The sequence below is a fragment of the Thunnus albacares genome, chromosome 10 (assembly GCF_914725855.1).
Source record: "Thunnus albacares chromosome 10, fThuAlb1.1, whole genome shotgun sequence".
NCBI lineage: Eukaryota > Metazoa > Chordata > Actinopteri > Scombriformes > Scombridae > Thunnus > Thunnus albacares.
Window position 1 is genome coordinate 17,469,194 of NC_058115.1, and position 26,745 is coordinate 17,495,938.

The 26,745-nt window shown below is 41.6% G+C and overlaps 1 protein-coding gene across 7 annotated transcripts; it reads right to left on the bottom strand.

Moving 5' to 3' along the window:
* Positions 1-691: 691 nt before the first annotated feature.
* Positions 692-25,124, bottom strand: LOC122990608 (serine/threonine-protein phosphatase 2A 55 kDa regulatory subunit B gamma isoform). Of its 7 annotated transcripts, none has more exons than XM_044363998.1 (13): positions 24,897-25,122; positions 21,925-22,059; positions 20,672-20,834; positions 19,919-20,253; positions 16,348-16,504; positions 11,071-11,168; positions 10,596-10,761; positions 9,492-9,604; positions 8,567-8,744; positions 7,586-7,750; positions 6,588-6,757; positions 3,630-3,721; positions 692-2,806 (listed from the first exon to the last, which is right to left on the bottom strand). In XM_044363998.1, exons 5-13 carry the CDS (start codon positions 16,427-16,429, stop codon positions 2,512-2,514), a joined length of 1,359 nt encoding a protein of 452 aa, XP_044219933.1. In that variant the 5' UTR covers positions 16,430-16,504; positions 19,919-20,253; positions 20,672-20,834; positions 21,925-22,059; positions 24,897-25,122; the 3' UTR covers positions 692-2,511. The 7 variants fall into 7 exon arrangements, with proteins under 7 accessions (XP_044219933.1, XP_044219934.1, XP_044219935.1 ...); XM_044363999.1 differs by having other exon boundaries at positions 21,925-22,062; XM_044364000.1 differs by having other exon boundaries at positions 24,837-25,122.
* Between the last annotated feature and the right edge of the window lie 1,621 nt (positions 25,125-26,745).

Genomic DNA, 26,745 nt, shown 5'->3' on the forward strand with positions numbered 1-26,745 from the left:
TTTCCAGCTGTGTCTTTCCTGCTATGACATATATATCTTGAAAAACAAGATTCATGTTAGCAAGATTGATTCAGAGAGCAAAGGAGGTAAAGAGCAAGATGTTTAGGCTTGGCAGGGAAGAAGAGAATGACTTGTGATGGATTTACTTTTCTCTTGAAGTCCCTCGTATGAGAAGCACCTGATTCAGCTGCACATCGCTGGAAGACGCACATAGTGATGCTCAACAAGCAAACGAGTCAAATCTAAAATATGAAAAAGTCTAGTTCACTACAAACTCAGACAGTTTGGGCAAACCTTTGTGATTTGTGAAGAAACATGCAGTTTATGTTCTTGGGAATGTAATTTCAATAAATTTCGACTTGGCTCCCGTCATTACCAGATCCTCCAGTTACCGGTAGTTAAATATGCAAAAACGGAGGCTTGAAATTGAATCTGCTTCAAATGGGAGTCACGACAGAAAACATTTGGGAACCATTGCATTAGTGTGTGCAAGTTATTTTGTCTACAGATGTAATGAGTGTGTAAGAACACTAGGTGGTGCCTCAGACCACATGACTTTGCTGATATCACAGACTAATGATGACCCCTTGTAGACCAGTATAAACTGAAGCTATAAACTGCACACATTAACATAATAGCTTATAATGGTTTATATCGCTACACTGCAATAAAAACCACAGCTGTACGCTCATTGGATGCAATTTCGTTGAAATCTTTATTCAGAAAAAAACATATTAACATTATTTATAACTGTCCATTTGACAATTTTGTCATCAACATACATTAACACAAAAATATGTGAATCGACATTAGTTTGGTCAGGAGGTGGAGTAAAACTGACACGTTTTCAAAAAAAGGACAAATAAAAGAATAAACTGTTCTCTAAAAATAAAAGATTCTGCACATCAGCAAAGTAATCAGTGAGGAAGGCTGAAGAGATTCTGCTGTAGCTTTGGAGGCAACCATCGATACAGATGATCGAGTCCACAGTCCGTTTATGGATTAAAAAAAACTAAACCTCATACATGTCAAAAAACAGAGTTTATATATACAGACACCATTTAGGCCCTTTGATTTTTTTTGTTCTTTTTTCTTTTAGAGTACAACATTAATCAGAAACATTCCCCATTCTTCTTGGTTCTCAGTTTCACCGAGTAGAAACTGATTCTTGGACGGCTTCATTCAAAATGTACATGTAAGTGTATGAACCGAACACTGGTAAACATGCTTCAGTGCCCGAAGACACAAATAAAGGTAGGAGAGCTCGGTCATCTATGGTTACTCGTGCTGCACGGGGCCTCCCGGGGCCCCTGAAGCCTTTGTACAGCTGGGTCTAAATGGTTAAGAAGGCAGCCAAGTCAGTCAGTCAGTCAATTTATAAACACCTAGACTAAATGTGTTTGACATGCAGCATCTTTTTGCTTGATTGTTGAAATTGTTTTGTTTGTTTTTTAACAGTTTTTTTTTTTTTTTTGCTTGATTTGAGTCGTATTTAACGGCAAAGTAGCACATGACGTGGCCCCCCGGAACAGAAGCAGAATCCACAATCAGAGAAGTTGGAGGTCCTGTTTCAACACTGAGACTGAAACACAAACTGTGTGGAGCAGATATGAGTGTGTCTCCTCATATTTGGCAATTAAATTCTGCTTCTATCTGAAAGGACTGTTGATGTTTTACCTCACTGAACAGTTGTTCATTGTCTCGTCCTGAATCAGAGAGAGAGAGAGAGAGCTCAGAGGTCGTCTGGGTGCACTTGGGTTAAGGGGAGGGTCCCGAGTTCATCCTCGCACATCACACATATCAATAATTATCATTATCATCATAATTACCATCATTAAGATCATTTAACAAGAAGTTACAAAAACAAAAACTGGGGTAGTTGATCTGAAATCAAACAAACAGCCAGTTACATAAATGCCCCATTTTTTCATCACTGCTGCTGGTAGACACGAAGGGTTTTGTTACACAAAACAGTGGGCTAGGGATAAGAATAGGCTTCGCTCGAGCACACAAACGGCCAAATACAGAGAGGAGGAGGCGGAGGAGGAGGTGGAGAAAGAAAAAAGAGCCTGAAGAACCAAAATAAAGACAAACATGTAAACGTCTCTCCAGTCTGAGGTGGGAGGGAGGGGGGTCGGGGGGGGGTTCATCCCCCTCAGAAGCTGAGCAATCGACACACCATCAAGCACAATCCAGAGGTTAACAATCGAGAAATCCACAGTTCGGACAATTTTGCAATCCATATAATCCAGTGCGTAATCCAGCCTGTTCCCGTTCTAGCCCTCTCTAGGTCTTTTCAGTTTCTGGGAGGCTGGGGAGGAGGTGAGGGAGAGTATCAGTGAGTAGACCTAGATGTGTGTATGTTTTCAGATCGTGCGTGTTTGCCTTCCTGCCTCTTTAGGCATATTCCTGGTGCGTGAGAGAGAGTGTGTGTTTGTGAATGTGTACATTCTGGCATAGTTGTGTGTTCAGGTGTAAACTCGTAATGTATCCGCCGGCGACATCTGTTCATTAATGCATCTCAGAGTTGAGTTTGTCTTGGAAGATGTACAGGTTGTTGGTGGCAGCGATGGCGATGATGTTCTCGGTCGGGTGCCAGGCTGTGTGGAGGATCTTCTTGGTGAAGTCCAGACTGTCCACACTGATGTCGTCCTTCCGGCGCTTTCCTCCGGCGGCGCAGACCCTCCGCGGTTTAAGGACGGCTCGGGGTTTGCTGCTTTCTCTGGAGGCTTCAAGGGTCACGTCACGTTTGGTGTTCCGGTCAAACATGCGGAAGAAGTTGTTGTAGGCGCCGGTCATGATCACACTGGACAGAGGAGGAGAGGAAGCATCTTGTTATCTCAGTCTGGACACTTCTTTCATTTTAAGTTCAAGTGTCAGTTCATCCAAATTACAAAAAGACATTTTTCTACATACATTCACTCAACTACTGAGGAACCTGTACTGGTGTTTGTTTGATTCTTCTTTATGTTTCTACTTCACTAAACTTTAGACAGAGGGAAATATTGTACATTCCACTACATATCAAATAGTAATAATCCAATACATTAGTGTATTTGTACTTTTACTTAGGTACCTTTCCAACCACAGAATTTTCTACTTACCCAGTGGCGTCTCTAGCCATGTATAGTTTCAGTTTTATATACAGAGGTTTTGAGATATTCGTCTCTGCTGCCACTCCAATACACAGTGGAGGTAAATAAAATACAATTTTATGGTGCTCACAGTGCTAAAATTACTTTTGCAAAACTCAAGCATCTTGTCCTCCAAAAGAACACAATGTTGGTTACTCTACTCTGGATAATCCATGAAACATCCTGTCAGCTACTTTCTACTGAACAAATTATTCCTGTGAAAATGTGAGGTCTGTGGGGATTATCTGGAGCAAAAAGGACGCTATTTCTGGGAATATGTTGCCGTTGAATCTTTCAAATGTAATATCACAACGCTTTAAAGAGCACTGCAGGCAGAGACACCCAAAATATCTCAAAACTTGGGCACATAAAACTGAAACTGTCAGTATGGCAAGAAACCACCAGGTGGAAGTAGAAAATACATTTTTAAATTTAGGTGAACTGTCTGAACTTTTTCATAATTACAATAATATACTAAAATAATTATAAAAATACCTGTCCGAGCCGTTCCAGGCACACTCAAACTTGTCAAAGATGCAGTCATTTTCGTAAAGGGAGCACAACTTGCTGCGGAGGTAATCATGAACCTGGAGGATTACACACACACACACACACACACACACACAGCTATGATTAAAAATGAATGTAACACACAGCTGCTTCACTCTCAGGTATAGTCTCCATGTAAACTATAAATAGAGGACTGAGCAGAAGAGGAACACAAATACACACACACACACAAAGCTTGGCACAGACAAAACACATTAAATGCAGGCAAGTTGTAACACAAACCTCCCCGAAGGCCACACTAATAAGACACAACACCAGCCCCTCAGCAATCTGAGGACCAGGAGTACATTTTAATCTAAACTCCTTTTCCATATCAATAAAATCCATTAACATCTGGCTCTCTATTATCAAACCTACTGAGGGCATGATAATAGAGACACACGTGAACATACACACACACACACACACACACACATACACACATATTTACTGACTAATAACTGTTTTCCCTTGTGCTTTCATTCGACCTGCCTGTGTCAGCACTGTGTCCACTACGGTGATGCAATGGGCTGAAATCTACACCTTCTCCAGCCACCGTGCTCCGCATTAAGCTCCCTGTTTTCACTTTCTGCATAAAGTCAGCAGTCAACAGTCGCCTCCTCAATCAATAAACGGTCAAGCTGAGGTCGGCTCATGGTTGTACATCAAACCTGGTGACATTTTTGTTTTCCCCTTTGGGTCTATCTGCACGGGGTGAAATGACAGTGTCAGCTGGGGTTGAATATATACTCTTTTTATTTTTATTTTCTTCCGGTCTACAGGTTTGATTTAGAGTACAGTGCCATATTCCTCATGGATTTATGCATATTTTTCATGGTCCAGGAGGAATAAAGGTGTAAATTCACCAAAACAAGGAGGAGTTTGACCCTGAAAACCCCTTTTCTCCCCTCTGTTTCTCCCACCTTCCTCCATTCACCCACATCCCCTCTTTCTCATCCTCATCCGTAAACCCTTTTTTTTCCCCAACTCCTCATTCTTCTCTCCTCCTCTCATCATACCATCCTCACTCTCCCAGCCAAACCCTCACCCTTCTCCTCCCTCTCCTCTCTCTCCTCTCCTCTCCTCCCTCCCTCCTTCCTTCTCCGTGCTGCATTGCAGATCTATGTGTCGGGCGCTGTGTAAGGTATCCCTCCTTCCTGCTTCACTTTATGAGTGGAGGCTCGCAGCCTATAAATAGCTCCAGTGCGTCTTTTAGCCTCCCACTCCTGGCGGCCTCATAGGCCCTTACACGTCAAGCAGACACACACACACACGTTCACCCACACGCCCGTGGCACGAATACTAAACACACACTGAAAAAAAAGGAGTTGATAAATACTTCTACAGCGCATAAATACATAAACAGAAGATGTTGGGGCCTATTGTAAACACTTAGAAGTGACATTACACATTTATTTGGGGACACATTGAGTGAGGATGTGTTAAAGCACACAGAAATAGAAAAAAAGCTTCTTTTTTTATCTGCTTAGTGCAAAGAATGTCTTCTCTCAAACACACTGTATGTTTACATTTTTTCACAGCATGTTAGGCCCACTTACAGTAATCTCTCATCCCACATACACAGCATAAAGATAAAGTACTGTTTATCTCACACATTGGTTAATCTGCCAAACATGCAGATTCACATCTACAGATTAAAGTCCAAAGTTAAAAAGCCACAGCGAGGATTTCTGGTGATTCTGCACTGATGAGAAGAAGTGCATTTTCTGGCGAGTAATCAATCCAATTATCCTTAAAAGGGTTTTGGAAAAATCCAATCGCCAGTAAGTACGGTGATTCTGAGAGGAAACCTTCTTCCCATGATATATTTCTGTTGAGAATTATCCATATTTTCCAGGATGATAATATCCTCTTTCAGTAAAGAGAGAGTTAAATGTCCACCAGTGTGGAAGACAACAGAGATTTCAACCAGAAACACTTCCGTCAACAAAGTGAACATTTAATACAAACAGTTCGATAGTTTGATTCGGTAAAAGAGGCTTTGCTCTTTGAGGGAGCTCTCAAAGGATTCAAGCAGCAACGAGGACACTGCTGGAAGAACTAAACCCCCACACATTTTAAATAATGCACGTCCATTTCCGTCCCTTTCACTTTGTGTTCAACTTCTGTGGAAGTTGTTGACAGCTTCGAGTATCTGAGAACATAAGTTAATGATACATTTAATTTCACAGCATGTGGATGCTAAATGTAAGAAAGCCGGTCAGAGATCATTTCTTCTTCTAAAGAATCTTGGAGTATGTAGCCTCAGTCTGGGATGGTGATCTGACTGTCGCAAACACAAATAGGCTTGCTGAGGTTGTTAAAGCAGGCAGGAAAATTGTGAGTTGCCAACAAGAGTAATTAGATGCTCTGTATTACATTGCTGTATAGAGGAAAGCTCTGTCTGTTATTAACCACACTGAACATCACGAAATTACACAAAATTCGATACAACGCCTTCTAAATGATGTTATACAACACTCCTGATGAAGAAAAAGGGCTCTGTTGTAGCACTGACTGCAATCAGTACAAAGAACAAATACACAACAAACAACTTAGACAACTTAGCAAATACTGGTGAGGCATGAATGAAGCAACCAATCACCAGGTGCGACGGTGACCTTTCTGAACTAACATGATGACTAGTTATGAATTCCAGATTATACTGGGGTCATTTCCTGTAAAAAACTGCTGTTTACTTAGCATCACCGTATTTGTCGTGACGTGAAATTATCCCTGTAGCCTGATGTGGATTAATGCTTCCTTGACTACTGATTGGTTCACCTGAGTAAAGCATCAGAGCAACTTTCAATAGAGACAATCCTGAGGGAGGGAAACATTCACTCTGGTGTTTCTTGCATTTAAACACTATCTCATGCTTTTCACACATGGGCCGTCACACACCTGGTATGTCTCCAGGGGCTTGCTCTCCATGTTGAGGTCCCAGACTTTGGCAGTCAGGTAGTCTCTGGTGAGCAGGTAGCGACCGCTGTGGCTGAACTTGACATCCGACACTGAAGAAATAATCTCGGAGAAGAAGGAGCGAGCGCTGGGGTCCTCGGGCTCCTCGAACACTGGAGAGGAAGAGAGAGGGAGGTGGGAGGGGGGGGTGAGTGGTGTTAAGTAGAGTGTGATAAAGGAGGGGACCGTGGAAGTCTGGAGGTTTCTCAGTGCAAGTGTTACACGCTACACAAAAGGTGATGAGTGTGTACTTGCAGACAGATGACTACAATACACAAATACCACTACTACTGTGTGTTCATAAACATACTGTTGCTGTCTGACTGTATTACTGTAACAGCGAGACATTTCTCTTTGAATATGACACAACTTATATCCCCCGCTGCTTTGTGGAGTGCTACAGCTCCACTGAATGAAGTTCAAGTGTTCGCTGCACTAGTGACTCCTACTTGATGAAGCTGCAGATCATGTGGGAATTTCAACTTGAAAGTAAAAGGGTGCAAACTAAGAGGAAAAAAAAAAGGTTGGGACACTACGCATGGTCAGTATAAAAAGTGTCACATGAATTGTTGTCCCTTAAGGAAAGCAGATTTATGGGGGAAACTGACTCTGACATTAAACTAATAGCCTTGAAGTTAAAAAGAAATATTACTACATGATGAAAAAATGCTCCAAAAGAAATATATTGTGGTCCTAAAGTGTGATAAAATCAGTTAGATCATGTATAGTAAATGAAAATACTTGATGTTTTGCAGGTAAGAAGAAAAAGTAGGATGTTAATCTAAAAACTTCTACCTGGGTTATACTTAGGAAATGTTTCAGCAGCAGTGTTAAGTTTATGTGATTTGTAGTTCATTGACAAAACCACCTGTATCAGACATTTAGAGACTTTATAAAGAGATGGTGTCTCCATCCCGGCTCCCGGCAGGGGGTTTACTCACATTTGGAGTGTTTGTCGCACAGCGCTGATTCCCGCATGTCACAGAGGCGCAGGGTGCCTTTGCTGCTGCTGTAGACAAACAAGTTACAGTGGTGGGGGTGAAACTCAGCCGCTGTGATCACCTCTGTCAGATCCTCCATGTTGGCAGGCTTGATGTCCACAATGTCTGAGAGAAAGAGGCTTCACTCAGGAAAACATCAGAGAGAGTCAGCTTCCCGGCACCAGCACTTTGTCTCACTCTATGAACTGTTTTTACGCACAGAAATCTACTATACTGTATGTACACGTTCATTCATTCATTCATTCATCCTTTTATCACTTCTATCCACTAACTGACTCGACTAAGTAGATTGCGTTTGAATTCATGTGTAAATCCACACAGGCCTGTAATCCACACACAAAACCAAAACATAAGCATATGTAAATGTATACATAAGCAACACAATGTAAATAATTTACAGCAGAAATAAAGCAAACCAATATAAATATATCTTGGGGGGGAGGGGTTGCTGGGAGAAAGGTTATTCCATATTCAGATAAATTGTAATATTATAAATCCTGTCTGGGTCGGGGATGTGACTGTACTGTGTCCTATTGAGCTGGATTAAAACTCAGAAAGGGGGCTGAAATATTTATGCAGCTTTTGAATTATTCATTACGCTACATTTTCACTCCTCAAGAATAATATTCCCCCTCCCCCAACACTGTGTGTCTTTGTGCATTTCTTTATACAACAAAGTGGGATTTTAAGTGCAGGAGTTCAGCGTGTGTGTATGTGTGTGTGTGTGGGATTTATTATTGTGCATGTACATGTTAATATATGCATTAATTATCTGTATCCTTGTGCTTTAATAAATCTAGTCTTGCTTTTATATGTGTTGGTGCATGTGTGTTCACGCCTACATGTTGGCACGAATGGTTGTTTTTTTGTCTTCATCTCTTCTCCTCACTCCGCATGCGTACTAGAACCCACTAAGGATACTGAAGCTGCGGTCGGTGATGTCCAGATGCCAGAGGTTGATCCTCAGGTCGTCAGCTGACATGTAGGTCTCGTAGTCAGAGTTGACGGAGATGGAGTTGACGTGGTAGGTGTGGGCGTTGGCAAACACTCGCCGCGGGCTCACCTCCACCATCAGGTCCATCGGCTTCAACACCGGCACCTTGGAAAGACGGTTAGAGCGGTTTAACATCCCATGTCACCGATTAGGAGAAGAAAAAATGCAAAAATACAGACAGTAGATTCCATTTAAATCATTTTATTGTATCATGAATTAATATTTAATAAACTACTTCATTTGGCATCAATAATCCATTTCATGCTGGGACCCAAATTCGCTCGTTTGATAGCTTGATCAAGTGCCAATTCACTGAACTTAGCAGAGCTCATTTGGCATTTGCATCGACACACAATTTCTTTTGTTGATACGCGATTTACATTTTTATGGACTGCTTAGATATGTGTTCTTATTTGCATACAGCACAGCGGGAGCACAACCACCGTACACGCACATGTTCTCAGACCTCTAAAGAGACACTACTGATCGCCCAGAATTCACTACAAATAGAAACACTGATGCGTTGACTAGTTTAGATCCAGTCCAGATGTTCTGTTGCTGTTCTCTACAGCTGGAAGTAGTGGATTTCTCCACCCCCACACACCCACACACCCACACATACACACATGTACCTTTGTGCCAGTGACCCATTTTTGCACATGCAAACACATCTGTACCCACTGACCCAGTTATGTAGCCCAACCTACTATTTATGAATGTTTTAGTGTCTGTATTCACATGTGTATAGATAGACAGACAGATAGATAGATAGATAGATAGATAGATAGATAGATAGATAGATAGATAGATAGATAGATAGATAGATAGATAGATAGATAGATAGATAATTACCTGTAGAGAGGTGACAGTGGAGATGTCCTTGATGCGACCCTCCTCATCTTTCAGGTTGTATCCCTCCGGCCGTTTATCTCTTTCACTCACCTTCCACAACTTAATGGTCTTATCTGGGAGACAAAACAGGAACATTAGCCAATCAGGTAAGAGAGATCATTTGGATGTGTAACTCATGAATAATAGGTGCACGATGATATGCTGTCTGGAGATCTCTGGTCAGATGTGATTAAGTAGGCTAAATATATATTTTATCTCCAATTTTTAAACGTACAATAGTTAAACCTAAAAGAAAATGTTGTCCCGTAGCTTTTTAAGGATTGTAGTATAAAGAGAAGTCAACAGAGGCACTTGAATCCAGCAGAAAATACTTGAAAAGACGAGATAATCCACTCAAAGCTGTCAGTTCTGACAGCTTGGACTCTGAAACTCTAAATGAGCTAACAGCGAGGCTTTGTCTCATCAACACTGACAGACACAGAAGTTCTCTGTATTATATTGAAAAAATGACAGCAAGCATCCCAGCAGCAGCATTAGCTAACTGCTGAGGCAGGCCTTACATTTTTCATACCCTTAATCATAAATAATATAGTACTTAAATAAATCAATAACTGTGCGCTCAGGGAAAATCTATAGGTCTCCCAATATAGCCATAAATTCAGAATGTATATTAATGACGGGACCTCTCTTCCAAGGCGAACAAACTCAGATCCTAACGCAGCAAAGAAATGTGATGCAACACTCGCAGAAAAGCCCCCTGCACATTGCAAACTTAATAAATCTCTTTATCCGAGAGAAAATCTACTTTACTCTAGTGCCTCAAATTTAAATGTGAGCGTAATTCCCTTAATCGCTTTAATGCCCCGCCATGCCCTTCACTTTGTCACACACCTCTTAAGGGGAAAACACTGGTAACTCAGACACGAGAGCACAAACAAAGCCACATTTTTACAAACTGAAATGGATTATCTTTTATACGTCTCTACTGATAAATTGGAGCGTGAACACCTTGTGAAAGCAAAATTGTTCAAGTACGTCACGTGCAAAGTATCAACCGAGCACGTCCCCGCCTTCGTGACATCCTGGATCCTTTGAAAAACTCACCATTGGTGGAGAGGAGGAAGTGTGCAGCGTTCTGCTGAGGCAGCCATCGGATCTTATTGATCTTCTCCTCGATCTCCAGACTCTTAAGGTAGTCGAACTCGGGCTCATGGCTCTGGAAAGTGCTGTAGACATTGTATTCACCCTGGGAGAATGGCTCAGACTTGCTCTGTTGGAAAGAAAAGGAGTGTGAGAACACGGTGAAGGGAAGAGAGCCAAAATTTCAGTGAGGACCTCCTCATATGTAACACCCAGAGGGCCCGAAGCAGTCACCTTCACCTGGATCATCTGAAGAAACGGCACGGCACAGACTCTGCACAGCTATAATGATACACTCTCTGACACAGCAGGGGCATCAACTATTTATCAATCAATCTAGACTGTAGCTGGAGGGGAACAGTGTTCCTTCATCACTGCACTCACAGCTGGGATGAAAAAACGGTCTATTTGTGTGTATGAGTGTAAAGTGTGCGTCTACCTCAGGTTCCCTCTGAAAGATGACCACTCGGCCCCCCTTGTCCCCTGTGGCCAGGAGCTCTCCTGTGTGGTTGAACTCAACAGTGGAGATGATATCAGCTGCGGAGAGAGAGAGAGAGAGAGAGAGACAAAGATGGAGAAGGAGACAGAGAGGGAGATGTAGCGTGAGAGCGGGGAAAGAGAGAGCAGCCATTAGCTAATTGACCACACATCATCATTCATCATCATAATCTGTTTATGTTCACCTGCGTCTAAATTATCCCACGGAGCCAACAGTCAACGCATTAACATGTAAGTGGATTAAAATATGCAAATGAATGTGTAGGTTTAAAATATATCTAATCAACAATTCAAATATTCTGCAATGGTGCGCAAGTTGAAAATAAATATATTAGCCTGTCAAAATACACAGAAAATCAAAGACGTACACACACACAGCTGTTTCACATTAGGCACAGGTGTTATCTGTTTTTCAGTATGACACATAGACAATGACGCACACTGTGACTGCACACAGTGTCACTTGAGTTCATCGCGTGTATGTATAGTAGTAATTATGTACTCTAAGATCTCTGTAGTCTTTTAAAGTGTACATACATCTCTTGAGTGTATTTGCATTTGTGATTAAATATGATTCAAATATTATTTTTCAGTACAATAATTTGCCGTGAGATTAATTACAGTCTGACTCACTGACACACTGTAAGCATGTTATTAACCACTTAGCATTTATCAACTCAATGGACCTTCCCTGCATCACACTGTACACAGAATCTGAAAAGCACTCGGTTGTGTTGTCTAACGAAGGACACGCCAGCATCACATCTGAGGCTTGAATCTGTTTGAACGTAACTCCTCCTCTGTCCTTCTGTCTACTTATCCTCCTCTCACTTCTCCTTTGTGTTACAGATCGAGCTTTAAGTTATAAACATTTATTTAGAAAGTGAGAGCTGCTCTGGAGGCAGAAAAAAAAATCTCAGTGGTTAAATCTCTTTCGAAGCAACAAGAGACGGAGGCTCAATGAAAAAGAGGTGGTGAGAGAAGATGGAACTGACTTGGCATGAAGCCATATAAAGCTATCTTTTGGTTATCTAACCCTCAAAATTAGACATACTGGCTAAGCTATGCTGCTGTCCATCCAAAATAAAGAATGCCATGGTGAATGCGTGAATTTAAAAAGTCATCAGGGCTCCGAGCTGCCTCATTTTCATGTTTTTGAACAAAACAAGTAGACAAGTAGAGTCTTTTTGTCAGCAGAAGTGAACTGAATGTTCAGTTCGGTTGTGAAATTTCAAATCTGTGCTCTGTGAAGTTTTCACACTTGTAAACACAAAGGCCGTGTTAAGGAGAGACGCTGGTGATGCTGATTGCCATGGCGATTACTTCCATGCTGACTGGATAATCTTCAAAATGTTCATAATCACATAATCCTCACAACAACCTCACAGATTCTCAAGTTTTCTTTATCAAACTCCAGTTTTCACCATGACACCAACTGTACATCAAGATACATCCATTCAGTTCATCAGTTCGATCAGTGAACAACCAAACAATCACATACTATCTTTAAAAACGTCACAGATTAGCTTTAAAATGAAGACTCGTTTCAGATATTAGATCCCACCAAACCTTCAACAAAGGAGTCCACTGAGCTCCGATTTTGATAGAAAAGAACACGGGCTTCAATAAGCATTAAATGTAATAAAAAAGAACATGGAAAGTGTATTTATTGAGAGTCGGAGCGATTCAAAGCTGTAGCCTTGCCTATTTTGTGGTGGCCTTGAGAGAGACAGATTTTATGATGAGGGGAGGCAGGGACTGCTCTGCCACAACACAACCTTATTCATCCTGTTCCTCACACACTCCATGTATTACTGGGTGCCTCTTTATCTCTTTCTTCCTGCTTTACACTAGTCATTGTGCTGTTTCTTCATTTCTCAGCCGCTGCAGTACATCCTTTATTTCTCAGTTTCAATTTCTTTCCTCTATTTCAGGCTTTCTCTGTCCTTCTCCCCCCACCCGTTCGTTTCTCATCTTGTCATCTCTTGCTCCCCAATCTCTCTCTTTTGCCCCCTTTCACTCTCTCGTTTTCTTCGTGGTTTGTCTATCCACTTTCAACCCTCCCTCTCCCTCTCTCTCTCTCTCTCTCATCCCTCCCCCACAGCACTCTGCTGCCTGGCTGTATGTTAGCATGTACGTTTGTGGTGGTGATGCTGGTGGTGGAGGAATGGGAAGGATGGAGAGGGAGGTGGAGGTAAGAGGCGCCGGGGCGGAGGCGGTGGAGGGGTCCTCCGGTGAGCAGGGGTTGCCATGGTAACAGGCTGAGCCAACCAGTAGCAGCGGTACTCGTAACGGTTAGCCGTATATGGCAGTGTGGTGGAAGGAGGAAGTGGGATTCATCAATCCAATCCTCGTAGGAAGAAGGAACGTGGTAAAATAATTATGCCGCTGCAGTTTTGTCCACTAACAAACAATACTGAATTAATACCAGGAGATAGATCAGACACTGTGATGCAAACTGAGAATATGAAGATAATTAAAGCATACACACACCCGAATTCACAAACACACGTATGTACATGAGGGTGTTTTGAATCCTCACAGTCACATAATGATGCATAGCAAATGTGTGTGCTTGATTCTACAGTATATGTGTATGTGTGTGTGTGTGTGTGAGTGAGTGTGTGCACACTTACAGAGACAACTGTGTCTTCATTCCAGTCACACGGAGAAAGAGCTAAGCTAAGCAAAACCACGGGAGCGGCACACAATATAACTGAATAAAATATGGAGCACACACTCTCCTCTCTCATCGTCTATCTGTTTCTCAACAATCCTCTTCATCTGTCTGAGCTTCTCTCTGCCTCACATACACGTCTCATCTGTCTCTTTCACTCTCTTTATTAGAAAAGCACTACAGAGAAATAAACCAGTAAGAATACAAACAACCACTGCAGAAACAGGCAGCATCATGAGCGTTATGGCTCTCCTCCAAGATGCACCACTGGCCATGGTGTTCATTTAAAACATTGAGTGTGTATGTGACTGTCTGTTTGACTTACAGCTTGACAAACCTATGTCTTATAGTGTAGAAGTGTGTGTGTGTGTGTGTGCTATAGCAAGCTAGCTGTGTCTGTCTCCCACAGACAGTCCATTAGCATCAGCGGGCCTGTCTGACTCATCGCCACACTGCAGGAGCTGGGGGAACACACTGTGACTGCGAGTGCATGCGCCCACACATACAGTACATATCAACACAAAACAACACTCAAACATGAATGAACCCAATGACACAGAGAAGCACAAAAAAAAAAAACATGCACAAATGATAAACAGCCAACACACAAAAACTTGAATGCACTGTGAGGTGTTTGACAAGGACAAGAGGTCCTCACAGATCAAAGAAATGTTGTACAGAGTCTGCATTAGCTCTGAAACAATTTGTCGATCCACAGAAAATGAATCGACAACAATTTTGGTGATTCATTAATTGTTTAAGTCGTCTATAAAGCAGAAATACCAAACATTTACTGATTCAAACTTCTCAAATGCTGCTTTTCTATGTTTTACATCACTGTAAGTTGTACATCTTTGAAAATGTTGGTTGTCGGTTGAACAAAACTATTTGAAAAATGCCAAAAGGGGCATTTTTCACCTTTTTCTGACAAGTTAAATACAAAATAATTAACAGATAATTAACATGCAACCCTAGTCTGTATTGTACATATTCAGAGTAGTGCTCATCTGTGGCTTGGAACTTGGACAAGGCAGGCACTCTGGAGATGAGAGGAGAGGAACAAATGGAGGAAAGCAATGGTTTGTGGGAGAGATGGGGGGTGGTAGTGTAGTTAGAGGGAGGGGGAATTCCTTTTTTTTTTTTTGGTAGCGCTACTATAGGGACAGAGAGGGGAGCAGACGTCCTACAGTCACAATTATAGATATCTTAAGTCTGGGTAAACATGGACCATTAAAGCCCAGCCAAAAACACACACTCCTTAAAAGCAAGGACAAGCCACCACTCAGCAGGAGATGTGTGTGCATGTGTGTTGGCGAGTGTGTGTGTGTGCTGCAGCTCAAGCACCCCGCATTTCCTGTGTACGTGCGCACAAGTGTGTGTACTCAATTACCCCGTAGAGAAATATACGGGTTGGAGGGAGAGAAGGAGACGAGAGGGGAGAGACTGCCTGAGGGAGACGTTAAATTGATCCCTGTCCTGCAGTTTTGGAGTTATCTGGAAGAAAAAAAAACAAAAAACTGGTGCATGTGATTGTGTTAGAAGTGCACATGTGTGGAGAGGAGTGATTTAAGCCCGGCACAGCAGGGAATATGCCATTTCTCCAAACACACACCGGCACAATGGAGCAGAGCTGGTGTGAGCCTAATGGTTATAGACACAAACAATTAGAATCACAAACCAAAGCCAGCTTCAGCATCTCTGAAATACACCTGTAATCCTGCTTTGCCTACCTGCAAAAACATCTTCTGCCTGCATGAATTGTCAAAGCTGCAAAGTGTGATTTTTTTTCTCTGTTTTGATAAAAAACAGATTTGTGAGACTGTAACATAAAAAAAAGATTAGGAGCTTAGCTGGTTTACACCCAATCCAACCCCGGTAATATTGAAAACTCAGATTATGCCTCATAAATAGTGAAATGTAATCCTATATTCAGAAAACTCTCACTCTTTTTTTCATGCTGCCCCTCTGATAGTATCTTTCTTTGTGCGTGTGAGTGAATGTATTAATGCCTGTGTTTCCATATATTTGCAGTACATGAATGTGTGTGCAGAGGTTTAGAGAGTGTGTCTGTGTATGCGTGTGTGTGTCTTACTCAACATTAGATAGAAGTAGAAGTAAGACAGATCTGCTTTGAAGGAGACGAGGGGCATCGTCTGGTCAAACTATTTAAGGAAATCAATCACACACGCTCACACACAATCTACATCGCAGCGCGGCAGACAGTCTGGGACAAAAATAAAGAGGAATGTACAGAAATAGAGACACATGAAAAGGATGAGGCTGACAGACAGAGACAAAGTGATGTTCGAGATATTTATAACTCTCAGACTCACGTGAGAATTCACCTCGATTCTTACACACTTAATGGCGCACACTCCATGTGAAAACGCACACACACACATACATAGTCTCACATCCACCGCCCACACACATGCGCACGCACACACACACAGACTCTCATGTCTCAGACTGGGGTCATGTGGCGCAATTGTGCAGCATAGATACTATGACCTTCGGGATAGAAGAGGATAGAGCACACACCTTCAGTGTAAGAGGCAAACGGCTCGGGCTCCAGAGAAAGGGTAGTGATGTCGGAGCACAGGACCTGGATGGGGCTCAACATCCTGGGGGAGGACTCCAGGGTGGAGAGGGGTGGACAGGATGGGCGGAGCTCTTCAGGCTATAGCCAGGAGCAGCCCTGCAAGAGGAGCAAGGATGGAGGGGAGGGGAGGGGAGGCAAGGGGGGGGGGGGGGCAACAGGGAGGAGCAGAGGGTTAGGATCAGGAAGGAAGGAAGGAGGATCGGGCAGGGTGGGGTTGGGGTTGGTTAGGGAAGGGACCACATTTGGCCATGAGTACTCACCAAAGACAACCAACTGGTGGTGTATTCATAATCATACTGTATCTATGTACCATGATGGGTCTTTATGTTGGGTTTGGCAGGAAGGGTAGAAACACATGCAAGGTGGAAACAGATAAACAGCTAAAAGGATAAAGTCTTGTCAGGTCTCTTATCAGCAGGGAGGAGAAGAAAGCAAGACGTGCAGATAGCTCTCTCACATTGACAATGACAGATAATTAGAGGTTGGTGAAGCTCATTTACAAGTGCATTTTTGCCCGTGACTAACAATAATTGTTTCTATTATTGCTTTATCAGTAGGTTTTTTGATACATCATTAATCAACAATAAAATGTCAAATATAATGAAGTCGGCTCACAAATGAGTCCAAAGCACTTCCTTTTAATTGTTAATCTACCGTTCAAATACCCAATATTCAATTTAAAACTGTATAAAATGAAGGAAAGCAAGTATATATTCAAGTCTGAGATGTTGTGATCAGGATGTATTAGGTATTTTAACTTTAAGAGTTACGTATACGATTATCATATTGATTTGTTGATTTTATTTTGTATGTTTGTATTTATATCACTTATTTTGCTTTCATTAAATCTGTAGTGGTTCTTCCTCCTGGGTTGTTGCAGTATTGTATCCATGTGCATGTTAGTGTCAAGAGCTTGTAATTTCCATTATGTGAGTTTTAAGATCCTCTCGAAACTGAGAGATTCTGTTTCTCTTTCCAAAGCAAACTGGATTCTGTCAAAAACACACAAATCTAAAAATTAAGCTGTTTTCTTAGATGATTACAGTGTAACATGAGTACTATGTTGGGGTTTTCACTCCACAACAGTGATATGTAGACATTATATGCAGCAGTAGTGGGATTTATGTGCTTTTGTTATTTGTTAAATGTAATAAATCATGAATAATTTACTAACAGAAGTCTAAAAAAATGCCAAAGCATTGATTTTAGATGCAAATGCATAATTGTTATTATTTCATGAGTATTTAAAGCAAAGCCTCATCCATTCTTGAACCCAATGCCACTCCAATAAGAGGTGGGATTGTAGCAAAAGGAGATATTGAGGAGGGCAAAGGAGATGACAAGAAGGGAGTGCGAGATGGAGGGAAGACGGGAGGGGAGGAACATTAAGGTAGAGGGAGGTTAAGCGTCCCTACCCTGTAGGAGTCAAAGGGCAGGGGAATCCCCACAGGAAGATCTACAGACACCCTGTTATGTATGCGCACGCACACACACACACATATACACACACACAAACACTTGCAGACACACACCCATACATATACACAGACCTGAACGAACAAAAAAAAAAACACACAGTATGTGCTCAAAGACACAGACATGAATATGAATGCAACACAGGCAAAAAAAAAGGGAAGGTGGAGACACACTGGAGCTAAAAAATACACCCAAGCATAAAATCACATGCACCACTTCTCTCTCTCTCTCTGTATCTACCACCCTCTGTCTTCCTCTTTAACACACACATACAGAGGCACATTGTGTTTGAGCAGCCTTTAGAGCACTGTTGGATAATTGTTTGGCAGACGTGCCACTTCAGCACCGGGCAATGCTGCGAGTTGCATTAGAGGACCGATGGGGAAAAAAGAGAGAGGGAGGGAGGGAGAAGAGAGTGGGGGATGGAAATGGGGTGGAGGACGGGGGATGGGGTGAACATGGAGGTAAGGTGGAGGGGGTTGGAGTGGTTGAAGAAGAAGAGGCAGGTAATGAATCATATTGTTTATTTGTGACAGAAAATGACTGATTTTTAAAGCACAATTTGTACTTATTCCTCTGCAACTATCAGGCTTTCATCCATGTGTTGCACAATCCTTTCACACCAATAGTGTTCAGTGTGGGTGTGTATGTGTGTGTGTGTGTGTGTGTGTGTGTGTATGTGTGTGTTGTTCACCTTGGTGTGGGCTCATAAGCAATTCACCCTGAATAATGTCTGTGTCCGCCTGAGATGTGTGGAATAATTAATACTGCTATTATTGGTGGGTGGAGACGACCTGTCAATCATATCGGCCAAGCATGAAAAGCAGCGTGTTTATCATCACGGACTGTTGCTATGGCAATAATGGATGGTTGCTGATGGATGTTAAGACTTATTTTCTGCCACTCACTCATCAAAATCCTTTTCTGAAATGGACAAGACACATATTGCTCATGGACGTACGTTTAAGAGAGATATAAGACAGACACGCTTACTTGCACAAACACACACAACAAAGACAAACAAAGACACACGTAGATATTCTTCAATCTTCTCAGCAGTACAATGTGTTGAATGCACACACAAGCATCAACAGGCAGCACTACAGGTCTCCTCTTGACTATAGTACGTGGGTCTGTGCAAGGGAAATTATATTACAGTGCAGACACAAGAAACATAATTCCCTTTCTGCAGTGATACCAGGATCACAAATGAGCTCGCGACACGTTCGTGACCCTCAAATCATAATCCGTTGTTCTGGTCTAAGACGTGGGGTGAACAATGAGCTGTGTGTAAGAAACAGATTGGGGACATACAGACAGGCAGGAGGGCAAACATGGAAGCTAATGTGCAGGTGAGATTAGTGGTGTAATTGAGATTAGCAGAAGGTGGGGGGAGCAGAGATTGTCAAGGGTTATAATCCATCTGGTTTATGAAACAAACCAAAGGAATTTAATGGTTTGCATGGTTTTTGTGCTGCTGGACTTTCTAATATTCCCCCCAGCCTCAAATCTGATATGGCATATATTCAGTTATTACACTCTAGTACGATGTGAGAGATGACATGCAGTCCCATGAGCATATAACAATGTGTTAGAGATTTCCTGCAGGAAAAAAAAAAAAAAATCACTCCCTCTCTGTCACTGACATACAGACTACAGACACAAACAGACACACATACACACACAGATCAATTCTTCCCTGCAGGGAAACAAATAGCTCTGTTACACAAGGTAAGAAAAGTGGTTACAAAAGCAGAAACAAACAAAAAGAGAGAAACGAATGGTGCGGGACAAAAAAGAAGAAATGAGAGCGGATTGAGACGAGGGAAGGAGGAGAGGAAAACTTGCCTAAGACTGTTTAAATATGCAGAGAGGAGAGAGTGTTTTACTCCCTGGTTCACTGCTCTGTCTGCAGCTCTACACTGATCAACACAGCTTATAGAAGATTAGGAGGCCGTGCTGAGCTTGATTTGTCGGACAGACGAGCATACACACACACACATGGACACACTCTCTCTCCAAAAGTCTGCTTACCTTCAGTCACATAGTTGTGGTCGGGGAGGAAGCCGCGGTGGTTGAGCGTCGGGGTGGCGTCAGTGTCTTCGCCCATCAGCGGGGCTGGGGGGAGCGCCCGTCTTGGGGGGGCAGCGTGGTGGTGGCAGATCGGTGGTGGAGGGGGTGGTGGGGATGCCGGCCAGCACAGCGCCCATACTGCTGCCCGCTGACGCCTCCTCAGCACAGGGGCGCAGAGCCGGGCATCCTATCCTTGATGAGGATGAGGGGCAGTTAGGGAGGGAGTGGGCCGGTCCCGAAGGAGGGATGGATGGGTGATGGGAGTCCACACAACTGCTTCTGAGCCAGATGTAAACCTGCACAGAGGAGGGCTATTTGAATACAGTTTCAAGGATTTAAAAACTACTACTGGTGTAGGCTTGATTTGTGCCTCACCAGCAACCGGCGCGCATCACTCGTGAGGCAAGAAAAATCAAGCGCACCTCATGTCCGCCCCGCAGCTGATGTGCCCAGGTGTGGCCAAACACATAACAATCACAACCGTGTCTTTTCAGAAATGGGTGAAGTCCCTACTTCTATGTGGAGGCTCCAAGAGAAGAAGAGGAGAGGAGATGAAGAGGAGGGTGGGGGGAGGGGAGAGAGGGACGAGCGGAGCCCCTAGTCGGTGTATCTGCAGTGCTGATGCTTCTGCAGTGAACTCACGCATGGACACACATATACAGTGGGACAAACACACACACACACACATACACACACACACACACACACACTCACCTACACACTCGGCAGCTTGTGGGTCAGGTACTCCTCGGTGGATCCTCCATGAATAACGTCTTTCCCCCCTCCTCAGCGAGTAACCGTCTCTCTCTCGTTTCTCGGCTGTTGTAGTATGAGGAGGAAAATCCTACTGGCCCTGCGTTCTGCTGCAGTGTGCGCTCTGGCGTATATATGAAAGGCAGAGTGAGAGGTAGAGAGAGGGGGAGGGAGAGTGAGAGAGAGAGAGAGAGAGAGAGAGAGAGAGAGAGAGAGAGAGAGGATCGGTCCTGCTGCGCTGGTACGTGTGTGTGATGCATCGGAGCAGGACCCGCCCACTCCTCAGCGCAGCCAATCGTGACAGAGCCGAGATCTGCCTGACCACTGACTGCAGGTGATTAAATATGAGGAAGAAACAGAGATGAGGATGGAAGAGTGGGCGGCAGAGCGGAAGTGGCTGAGTGTCTTATAAGGTGGTGATTAAAGAGAGGGAAAGCAGAGAGAGAGAGAGAGCAAAGGGGGAAGCGGGGTTTCACTTGACTGAGAGCAGAATATGAGCCACGATACAGTGACTACTAGAGGATTCACCTGGAGACATAAATCCATTGACACAGAGACGACTAACACACCACTGACACACACACACAGATTTTAATACACACATGAATCCCCTCTATACAACTTAGCATAAAGGTAGGGATGAGCAATAATTCAACATTATTATTTATTGACTTTTAGCAGAACCTTATCTTGATATGATCTTATGTTATCATTCTGAAAATGTATGACTCCGAACAAGCTATAATTAAAAAGTTTTAGTTTTACTGTACACTGTACTGAGGGCCAATACCACAAAATTTGATTTTAGTTTGATTCCAGGTGATACTAAGGCCAGAATAACGAATATTGATACTTTTTACTTTTAAAAAGAGAAACAACTAATGATTATTTTCATTAACGACTAATCTGCCGATTATTTTCTTGAATAATCAATATGTCTATGAAATATGAGAAGACTGTGAAAAATATGCATCATAATTTCCCGGAACCAAAGGAGGGATTATGATTAGGTTTGGTTTGACAACACTCCAATATATTTTAAAACAAAAGCAATTAACATTTAGAGCATTTTGAGACCACTGACCCCCCCATCTTGATGTCCAACCTACTTAGTTTAGACTTTTATCCAAACAAGATAGATTCTGCTACCTAACCTAAAGAAGTCTGTTATCAGTCAATCAGTACCTTATTCTATTTAACTCATCAACCAATACCTGCTGCACTTTCTCTCTTTGGGACTCCAGATGATGCTGAGTCGTGCGACTGCCTTGTGGCTCGTCACAGGTGAGAGCTTCAGAGAGGAATCCACCAACCTCAACCTGCTGGTCCCTGACAGATAAGGTGCTGCCCTGCTAAGAGATGCATCATTCATGCCAAGTGCCTTCAACAAGTAATACCAGACCACACATATTAACAGAGTTAAATTCTCTTCTTATTAGATCAGTAGAAGTAGTGATGCCTTCAAATTTCTTATTTTGTCCAACAAACAGTATGAAATTTATATATATTCAGTTTCCAATGATATAAAACAGAAAAAAAGCAGAAAATACTCACATCTAAGGGTACCTCTGGTACCAGAACATGTTTGGCAAATTTGCATGAAAAGTGACTCAATTAAGCAATTACCTGATTGCTGATAACTTCTGACAATTAATTCATCAACTAATCGGCTACTTGTTTCAGCACTACTGTTAAAAGTTACTAATGTACTATCGCATATTTCCATTTTTATTACCACCAAATGATTTGCCAAACATCGAGTGTTTTCTTTTACTATTCTCTGTTAATAATCTACATGTTAAAACACATGACAGTATATGTGTAATGTGTTAATTTTCTGAACTAAAAAACAAAATAATCAGTACAGGCATGCACACAACATTCGGTCCTCCCACTCCGAACATCAATTTTATTGTCTTATGTGTGATTTTGCAATAATTTGCCATATTATCATATAAATCGACAACTAAAAATCTCCTTATTCCTATCATGATAATGACTTCAACCATACCGCAGGAATGACCACTGAATGAATGTGAAACACACCAACACACACACTCAGAGGCTTCAGTCTACGTGGCAGCAGAGAGTGAGGGGCTGCCAGTGACAGTTGGTACCATCACTGGTGTTGGCTGTTTGCCACCAGGCTTTAAAACCCCCCACAGCAGGGAACAAGACGAGCTGTTTATCTGACTTACTCCAAGACTGCCAACATCACCCTCCCCCACCTACCATTTACCAGTGATGGGCAACACTCCACACACCGCTGCCATATCTGCCCTTCTAACTGCCCCCCGCCAGCCTAACATCCACCACAAAGCTTCCCTAAGCCCACCCACTGTTTCCCATATATAGCTACTGTTCTACCTGCGCTCCTCCACCTATTCACCCTGACCATATGCCACCAAAATCCCCCTCTGGTTAAATCCATAAACCCATAAGGTTTGGTGTTCAGGCCCCTCATCAGTGTAAGATCTGAATCTTAATGCCATCCCCCAAACAGAGAGAGTGAGAGGTGAGAAAAATACAAATGTTTTATAGTTTTCAATATTCTTTGAAGCACTTTTATGTCTATCAGTATATCTATGTTGATTGGCAAAAACTATAAATAAACATTTCTATATTTAATACGATATATATACTGTATATTTTTTAATATTGCACTATCTTGGTTCAAAAATGTGTTAATTTATTGAAAAAAGACAAAAAATTGACTGATTTCACTTTGACAGCCTAAATAAACAGTTAGATAAATACAGCATCATTACAACAGTATCTAGCATTAACGAAGTAGGAACAATTTCACAATTTACAGTCCCTAAAGTGCCTTTAAAAACAGGCAGATGTATATTTATATTGCATTATATATATATATATATATATATATATATATATATATATATATATATTGTGCACAGTGTAAAGAAATCTATTTTGTTCAAATGTAATACATCTTTTTAAAAAACTGATTCATGAATTGTTGTGGCACTTCTCTCCTCATTTTCTCTACTGGTTTTTCCTTTGACGGTTAATTAGGGCTGCGACTACCAATTATTTGCATTATCCATTATGTTCTTAATTGATCGATTAGTTGTTTGGCCTATTAAATATCAGAAAATGGTGAAAAATGTCGATCACTGATCTCAAAGCCCAAGATGATGTCCTCAAATGTCTACTTTTGTCCCAAGCAACTCAGATATTCAGTTTATTGTCAAAGATGAAAGACACTAGGAAATATTCACACTTGAGAAGCTGGAATCAAAGAATTTGGTCCAGCTCTCTTAAAAAATGACTCCAAACGATTAATCGATTATCAAAATAGTTGGCAATTAATTTAATAGTTGAATGAATGAATGAACTTTATTTATCCAAGGAGGGTTGAATTAAGGGAAACTGGACTTCCTGGTTGTAGATACTTGAAGACATTTCACCTCCCATCCCTTAGTTCTAACTGGCTTAATGCTCCTGGCTGTTGTAACAACAGTCGTTGGAGTCGCTGCAGTCACCTGAGGCCAAATGTGAATGTTTGTTAAGTCTACTGGGATGAGAGGAGAAACATCTTCAAGTATCTACAACCAAGAAGTCCAGTTACCCTCGATTCAAGCCTCCTTAGAGAACCAATGACCTGAATGACTGAGAATCCTCACAGAGAACTTTATTTATAGCACCTTTGATGCACAGGATGAAGCTCAAAGTGTTTTACAACTCAGCAGCACGTTTAAGAAAAACACAAGTTTAAAACCCATACACACGGAGGCAGGGAGAAAATAAGAGTAACGAGTGTTACTATTGATAAAATAGCATTTACACAGTTTCTTTGGACAACTAATTAATTAATCGACTAATTGTTGCAGCTCTATAGTTGATTGGAAACACCTGCTGTGACGTCACTGAATACAATTTGGTCAGAAGCAGCATGTTGGAAAAAATCCAACCTATATAGTACAGTACAACTATAATTCAACTACAACAAAGCTGTATTGACTATATTTAACCATTCTAATCCATTTTAGGGACCGTAACTCTAAAACAAGCGAACAAACTCACAGCCCTGTAGCCTAAAGTATGTTAGCATGTATGCTAACATTGCTAATGCTAACGTGTTAGCAAACGGCTGCGCACTTACATTCAACAGAAACTTCGTGTTTCTGGACACCTGGTTAATCAAAGTCCGATATTCACTGACCTTGTTCGCTCCACTAACACAGGAGAAGAAAAATATCCAGTATTCAGTTTTTTACATGTCTGATTTTTTCTCACCAGCTAGCTAGTCACTAACTTGAGGCTGAGCTGGAAAACAGCTGCTGTTATTGGAGAAAAACATTGATGTGTTCAGACTCTGAACCAAAGAGTAAATCTGTGGACTGAAAAAAATACAAAACAATAATATTCAGCTAAAAAAGCTGAGCAGAGACAATAATTCTCTCTTTCATCGCAACCCATGTTTTATATAATACTTTGATTAAAAATGTTGATTATGCAGCTTTAAAAAAAAAAGTGTGTTTTAAGATCTGGAACTTTTTTTGCCGATTATTTATATTGGTTATGATAACATTTAAATTGAACTGCATATAATTTACACCTACATCCATAACAACTCTCATAAGCTTACATTTGCACATCTGTGATTTAGTATGGAACCTTATATTAATGCAACCTGTATTATTATTAATGTTGTTGTTGTTGTTTGTTTGTTTGTTTTATTATTGATATTATTATTAATTGCACACTGCACATACTGTTTACACTATGAACATTTGCACATTCCTGCTCAATATTTTGCACAATATTCAATATTTTGTCAAATTTAAAGCTGTAGCAGCTCCTCTCACTTAGAATATATTTTACACTTTTTTTTTTATTTTAAATTTCTTTGTTTCTTTTTTTATATTATTTAGGATTACTTAACTTTGTGTATATTTTTGACTATTATGCACCACAACACCAAGGCAAATTCCTTATATGCGCAAACTTATTCTGATTCTGACTGTAGCTGAAAGGTTTTGCACCTAAAACACATATTGAAAAAAAATACATTTCCAAAATTCAACAGCAGGAATTTCCAAAATGTCTATCTCAAAACCTTTGCAAATAAAAACTGTCTGCATGTCTTGATACTACTATTGGCAGGTGAATCAACATGTTTTTTGGGGGTTTTGGGGTTTGTTGTTTGTTTGTTTTTTTGAGTGAAAGTACCCTTTAGAAGCATCAGTTTTTTTATTGTAACATGTTGGTGTAATCCTTATATCAGGAAAAAATAAGTCACAGACAGTAGATAGACAGACAAGCACACACACGCAGCTCAACTGTCCTCACTCACACACTGCTAAATCCTCCTCCTCATAATAATCACCATAATACGGTAATCATCATCATAGTCATCATCATCATCATCATCATTACCCCAGTGTGTTGCTGGTTTGGGTACAGTAAGTTCAGTTCAGCTTGTCCTTGTTAACCTGCCATGCCTGACCCCGGGCCTGTGTGACAGCAGCCTCGGGTCTGTCTCCCATAGCAACCGTGCCATTCAGCCATGAAGCCTTGGCCTCGGACCTTTACCCATTACCTTGGTGACAGTGGAGCGTAAACCACCCACCATCCCCACTGTCAGTTGGACCCGTTGCTCTGTGGTGAATCTGAGCTGTGTCCTTACATCATCTCCTTCAGCAGCAATGGTTGGGTCGCTGGCAGAGGATCATTTATTTGGTCTTTTACGCTTAACCAGAACAAATCTGCATGCATCGAAACAGATGAGGTAATTTTTGGGGGGAAGACACAACACTCTGCTGATGAAACAAGGCTGCACTGTCTGGATTCCTGGGGTTGAGCCTCACCACAGCATACATCAGCTTTCGGAGCATCTCTCAACCTAAGCTGACTTATTTATGAAAAGATTTCAGAGACTTTAAACCAGAGAGACCTTTAAGCAACAAAAAAAAACCAGTCCAAATAAAATTTAAAAAGCGGTGATTCATAGCTGATCTGCTGAATCACTGATGACTCAGGTTTAGTTCACAGGTCATAATTATGTAAAA